The sequence below is a fragment of the Portunus trituberculatus genome, chromosome 29 (genome assembly GCF_017591435.1).
Source record: "Portunus trituberculatus isolate SZX2019 chromosome 29, ASM1759143v1, whole genome shotgun sequence".
NCBI classification, from domain to species: domain Eukaryota; kingdom Metazoa; phylum Arthropoda; class Malacostraca; order Decapoda; family Portunidae; genus Portunus; species Portunus trituberculatus.
This window is the reverse complement of record NC_059283.1, coordinates 905,185-907,684: the sequence shown is the minus strand read 5'-3', so window position 1 is coordinate 907,684 and position 2,500 is coordinate 905,185. Positions and strand designations below refer to the sequence as shown.

The window sequence follows — 2,500 nt, the reverse complement described above, 5'->3', positions numbered from 1 at the left end:
TCTCTCTCTCTCTCTCTCTCTCTCTCTCTCTCTTTTTTATATTCTAAATTATGTAACCTTGAACTAACTTTAAGATTTAGCGCACACACACACACACACACACACACACACACACACACACACACACACACACACACACACACACACACACAGACTTTTATCCTCCTCCTCCTCCTCCTCCTCCTCCTCCTCCTCCTCCTCCTCCTCCTCCTCCTCCTCCTCCTCCTCCTCCTCCTCTAGTCCTACGTCACCTAATAATCCTGTTTTAGTGAATATCTACATCTTTCCTTTCCTTTCAGTTCACAATTTGTTTTACCTTCTCTACGGCCTGGGAAGCAAAAAACTGGCTCACACATATTCTAGGAAAGTTTTAGGCCTATGAAAAGTATTATGATGAAATTTACAAGTGTTAAGATAGTTTTTTGTATGTGTTTTTTATTCGTCTTTGTGTCTTTGTCTGTCTGTCTGTCTGTGTGTCTGTCGTCTTTGTCTTCATCTTTGCCTTCGTCTTCGTCTGTGTCTGTGTCTCTTTCTCTTTCTCTTTCTCTTTCTCTCTCTCTCTCTCTCTCTCTCTCTCTCTCTCTCTCTCTCTCTCTCTCTCTCTCTCTCTCTCCGGTTTAATAATCCTTCTCCCCTTCTGTTTATTTTTCTTCCTTTTATTTATTTGTTAGTCTTAATTGATTCCCGCAGCATTTTTCAATTTTTCATTTTTATTTTTCATCACTTCTTTGTTTCTTTTGTTTGTATTTTTGTCTTGTTTCGTCTAATCGTCGTTTTTTCTTTTCTTTTCTGCTTTGTTTAATCCTTCCTTATCTTATCTGTTTTCTCTCTTCAGGTGTTGCAGTATCGATTCTTTTACGTGTATATTTAGTGCTTAAAATTGCCCCAGTCTCTCTTTTTCTCTCTGTTATTCCCCTTTTTCCTTTGTTTCCTGCTTTATCCATTGTCCCCTGATCACCATTCATTGTGGTGTAATCATTCCTTATGTTCGTGTAGCTCATCCCTCCCTCCTCTCCTTCCTTCCTTTTGCTCTCTGCCTCCTCCTCCTCCTTCCCTCTCTCCTCTATTCCCTCCGTCACTCCATCATCTCAGGCTGACCTCAATATGAACCCACCCTCCTATTCCTCCTCCTCCTCCTCCTCTCCTCCTTCGTGTTTTATTTTTTCCCCTCTTCCTCCTATTCCTTCCTTTCCGGGCGGTGTCTGAGCGAACGCGGGTGACCTTGTCTATCTCTTTCTCTCCCTCGTTGGACTCCCCAGGTGAATGTTGGGTTTTGAATCTACGTTAGTTGGAGGAGAGGAGAGGAGACGAGAAGGTGAACTACGCTACAACACCTGCTACTATTGCCCGTGCAGTCTACCTCCCACCGCCACCACCACCGTCACTGTCACCACACCTGCCCGCCTGCATCACTACACAGGTGCGCTCACTCCCTCATTCATTGTCATCAGTCCCCATGGCGGCTCTTGCGGTTCTGCTGCTGCTGGTTGCCTCTAGGGCGTGCCAGGGCTGCCCGGTCCCCAATGCCTCGGACGCCCAGCTGCTCAAGGCCGACCCGTACCTACAGCACATCTTCTCCAAGTACGCTGACGAGAGCATACCGGGTCCCTCAGGGATCATCACTCACGAGGGCATGATGCAGCTGATGAGGAACCTCCAGGGACGACCTTCCCATCCCGACCACGAGCACAACGCAGGGGACGACCACGTAACGCACGATCACCACCCGCATAACCACACCTGCGCCCAAACGCACGGTAGTCACGACTCTGTGCACTCTGGTGACGACCCAACAGCTGGTAGTGATCCTGCAAGGCCCCACGACCACCATGGCAGTGAGCGGCACCCCGGCGACGACCACAGCTACTCCAAGGACAACGTTGACGACCACCGCCACCACGACCACCCCCACCAGGACGGTCACCCACAAAAGAGGAGCTTATCCACCGCTACGCCCTCAGATGCCTACGACCACCACGACCATGACCACGACCACCACGACCATGACCAGGTGGAACGCATGACAAACATGGACACGGACATAGTAAGTAAGGCTTCCTGTGTGTGTGTGTGTGTGTGTGTGTGTGTGTGTGTGTGTGTGTGTGTGTGACTTGAATATAATAGCGAGTTTCAATGTTTTTTTTTATTATCGTCGTATTTATGCTCTCTCTCTCTCTCTCTCTCTCTCTCTCTCTCTCTCTCTCTCTCTCTCTCTCTCTCTCTCTCTCTCTCTCTCTCTCTCTCTCTCTCAGGTACACGTGCAGGAAATACTGGCTTTACTAAACCAACGCCCATCGAAGGCCATGTGAAGGTCAGTAAATGTTGTTGTTGTTGTCATCATCATCATCATCATCATCATCACCATCACCATCACCATCACCATCACCACCACCACCACCACCACCACCACCACCACCACCACCACCACTACTACTACTACATCAAACACGCACCAATCATTCTAGTCTAGTCTTGGTAATAAACACTAATCAGCAAATAT

General features: G+C 48.1%; 1 protein-coding gene across 1 annotated transcript in view; it reads left to right on the top strand.

Moving 5' to 3' along the window:
• Window positions 1-2,500, top strand: part of LOC123510444 (zinc transporter ZIP10-like) — a 45,716-nt gene that overhangs the window by 14,287 nt on the left and 28,929 nt on the right. The window contains exons 2-3 of the mRNA XM_045265634.1: window positions 1,260-2,044; window positions 2,253-2,305. Of these exons, the coding sequence (XP_045121569.1) occupies window positions 1,457-2,044; window positions 2,253-2,305 (641 nt within the window). The 5' untranslated portion in view covers window positions 1,260-1,456. The remainder of the gene's footprint in view (window positions 1-1,259; window positions 2,045-2,252; window positions 2,306-2,500) is intronic.